This window comes from Anarrhichthys ocellatus, unplaced genomic scaffold (assembly GCF_004355925.1).
Source record: "Anarrhichthys ocellatus isolate YVR2014 unplaced genomic scaffold, GSC_Weel_1.0 scaffold3270, whole genome shotgun sequence".
NCBI lineage: Eukaryota > Metazoa > Chordata > Actinopteri > Perciformes > Anarhichadidae > Anarrhichthys > Anarrhichthys ocellatus.
In genome coordinates, this window is record NW_022283244.1 from 3,263 (window position 1) to 6,043 (window position 2,781).

The 2,781-nt window shown below is 49.0% G+C and overlaps 1 protein-coding gene across 1 annotated transcript in view; it reads right to left on the reverse strand.

Annotated features, from left to right (window-relative positions):
* Positions 1-2,702, reverse strand: part of LOC116378860 (laminin subunit gamma-1-like) — a 5,303-nt gene extending 2,601 nt beyond the window's left edge. The window contains exons 1-2 of the mRNA XM_031840768.1: positions 1,852-2,702; positions 212-378 (exon numbers count right to left, since the gene is read on the reverse strand). Coding sequence (XP_031696628.1) covers positions 212-378; positions 1,852-2,000 — 316 coding nt within the window. The 5' untranslated portion in view covers positions 2,001-2,702. The remainder of the gene's footprint in view (positions 1-211; positions 379-1,851) is intronic.
* Between the last annotated feature and the right edge of the window lie 79 nt (positions 2,703-2,781).

A 2,781-nucleotide genomic window follows, 5' to 3' on the forward strand; every position in this document is an offset into this window, starting at 1 on the left:
AGTAAAGCGGTGGTATCTGTAGTAAAGCAGTAGTATCTGTAGTAAAGCAGTAGTATCTGTAGTAAAGCAGTGGTATCTGCAGTAAAGCAGTAGTATCTGTAGTAAAGCAGTGGTATCTGCAGTAAAGCGGTGGTATCTGTAGTAAAGCAGTAGTATCTGCAGTAAAGCAGTGGTATCTGTAGTAAAGCAGTGGCATCTACAGTAAACTCACGCAGACAGTCGTTGGGGCTGTCGGCGGTCGCTCTCCTCCACGGCCGGTCGTTGTAGAACGGTTTGCAGACGTTGCAGTCGTCGCCGTCCGTGTTGTGTTTGCAGTTACACACCAGCCGTCCTCCGCTGTTCTTCACACACTCGCTGGCATGACCGTTACACTTACACCTGACGGCACAAAAACACACCTGTTACACCTGCACAACACACACTGCAACAACATCCATGATTCTGTGAGACCGTCGTCAGCTGCTGTTACCTCGGCTAACGTCCACCTCTTTACTAACAACGGGAGACGACACAAAGCTCTCCACATCTCCTTAAAAACTCCTCCGACTGATATTATATGTCTGAAAACAGACAGAACTTTCCATCTGAGAACTTTTTCCACTCCGTGGCTCAGAGTGAAGGTTTTGTTAAACCTCCTCGGGGGGGAAGAGCCCCTCACAACACGACAGGACTTGATCAGCAGCCACCTTTGCTTATTGTCTCAGGTGTTTCTTGGCAGAGAGTGGTGGAAAGACTGACAACAAGAAGGAAGACTGGAGTACTAAAGAGGCTATTGACACCATACTTTAACAACTGTATACATACATATATACAAATACATGTATATGTAGCTGTAAATATAAGTATCTACAAGGAGATTTATCAAGGAGAGTTTCACGTCCATCACAGGGTGCAAGTCTGGAAATGTTGGAATAATTGAGCGGAATCCTAAAGCAGGAAGCCTGGATACATCTGATTGGTTGTGGGGATATCTGTGCCACTGGGCTGCTCTGATTGGCTGAGGGGATATCTGTGCCACTGGGCTGCTCTGATTGGTTGAGGGGATATCTGTGCCACTGGGCTGCTCTGATTGGCTGAGGGGATATCTGTGCCACTGGGCTGCTCTGATTGGCTGAGGGGATATCTGTGCCACTGGGCTGCTCTGATTGGTTGAGGGGATATCTTTGCCACTGGGCTGCTCTGATTGGCTGAGGCACTCGGCCCTCAGGTGAACACGTTCAGGTAGATCCCGGTGGAGCTGACAGAGAGACCCCTCTTTGGGTAAATAAAGGTTAGATTCTGCAGCTCTGGCAGGTGCTCCAGCTCAGGACTCTTCCCTTTTTCTTCCGCCCGTCACGGCGGTCGGTCCGCCCCATTCCGGTTCCCTTGTAATCCAGCCCTGCCGGCCAGGAATGCCAGGAATGCTGGCTGTGTAATGGAAATCTGCTCCACATTTCAAACAGATTATGTCTGTGGAGGCTGTGCAACGCGGCCTGTTTAACACTCTGGTAATGCTGTCGAAACCTTTATTCTCTTTTATTTAGACGTGCAGGAAAAGGAGTTCTGATGTGGATTCCTGTGGAGGCCGCGGGGACGCAGACCACACAGTCACACATCAAGACCAGGACCCACAGAACCCCCTGACCGCATTCAAGTCATTCAGTCACGCCTCCTTTCTCTGAGCAGGTTTCATGAAGCTCAGGCTGCTGAAACGTGTTCACACTCTCATGCAAACAAGATAAAGAAGTACTCAATGTGTCACTGTGACTACATGCATCACGGAGCTGCAGAATGAATCAGAATATGAACGAAATCAGTCCTGTTATGTTCTCACGAGAGCTACAACCTCCAGTGTGTGCCTCTGTCCTTTACCTTCCCCCCACAGCGAAGTCAGAGATGGCGTAGTAGTAGGACTTGAGGACCTTGGGGTCATTGAAAACCTCGTCTCCGAACGTGTTGAGCCGGTTCAGGGTCACTCTGATGTCGGTGGCCGTCACCCAGTCCTGTAGAAGACACAACATGGACGCAGCGTTAAGACATCGGGCCTGTCAGCAACAACACACAAGATAAAGGAGGCGAGGATAAAGACCGTCTTTAGGTCTGCAGGTCATAAAGTAAAGACACATGAACATGTTGACCTGATGGCGGCGCTAGTGCAATGAGTCAGGCAGCCGAGGCAGACACAGATGTGTAGAAACATTCTTATGGAATGCAAGTTCCTTGAATCGCTAAAAAACTTGGATCCCGATTCCTCAAGCAGGGATGTGGTTTTTAGTTCCCAGGCTGTGGGAAACACCAGAAACACTGGGAAACACTGAGAAACACTGACGCAACACCAGAAACACTCCCCACTGTGACATCTTTAAGTGAAATGGAATTTATCTTCTTGGCGTTATGCTACGAGAGCCAGATGGAGAGAATCACTGACGGACAGCTGTTTCAGTGACGGAGGATAAAGAACGTTGCTCAACATCCCATCTGTGTTGCACAGGCTCATGGGAAACCAGTGAAGACCGGAGATAGCTGTGTTCCCCATCAGCAGGAAGCTTATCAGCTCTGCATTCAGCAGAGTGAGCACTCGCAGCAGCTGCTGGAGGACAAACACACATCTGAAGCTTCCTCAGCGCTTGTTTCTGCTCTCAGGAAACACGTAGAAACGTTTCTCCATATCTGATATGAACTGTCCACCAATAAATTACTTCCTACCTATGACTTCCTTCCTACCCGTGACTTCCTTCCTTCGACTTCCTTCCTACCTGTGACTTCCTTCCTTCCTGTGACTTCCTTCCTATGACTTCCTTC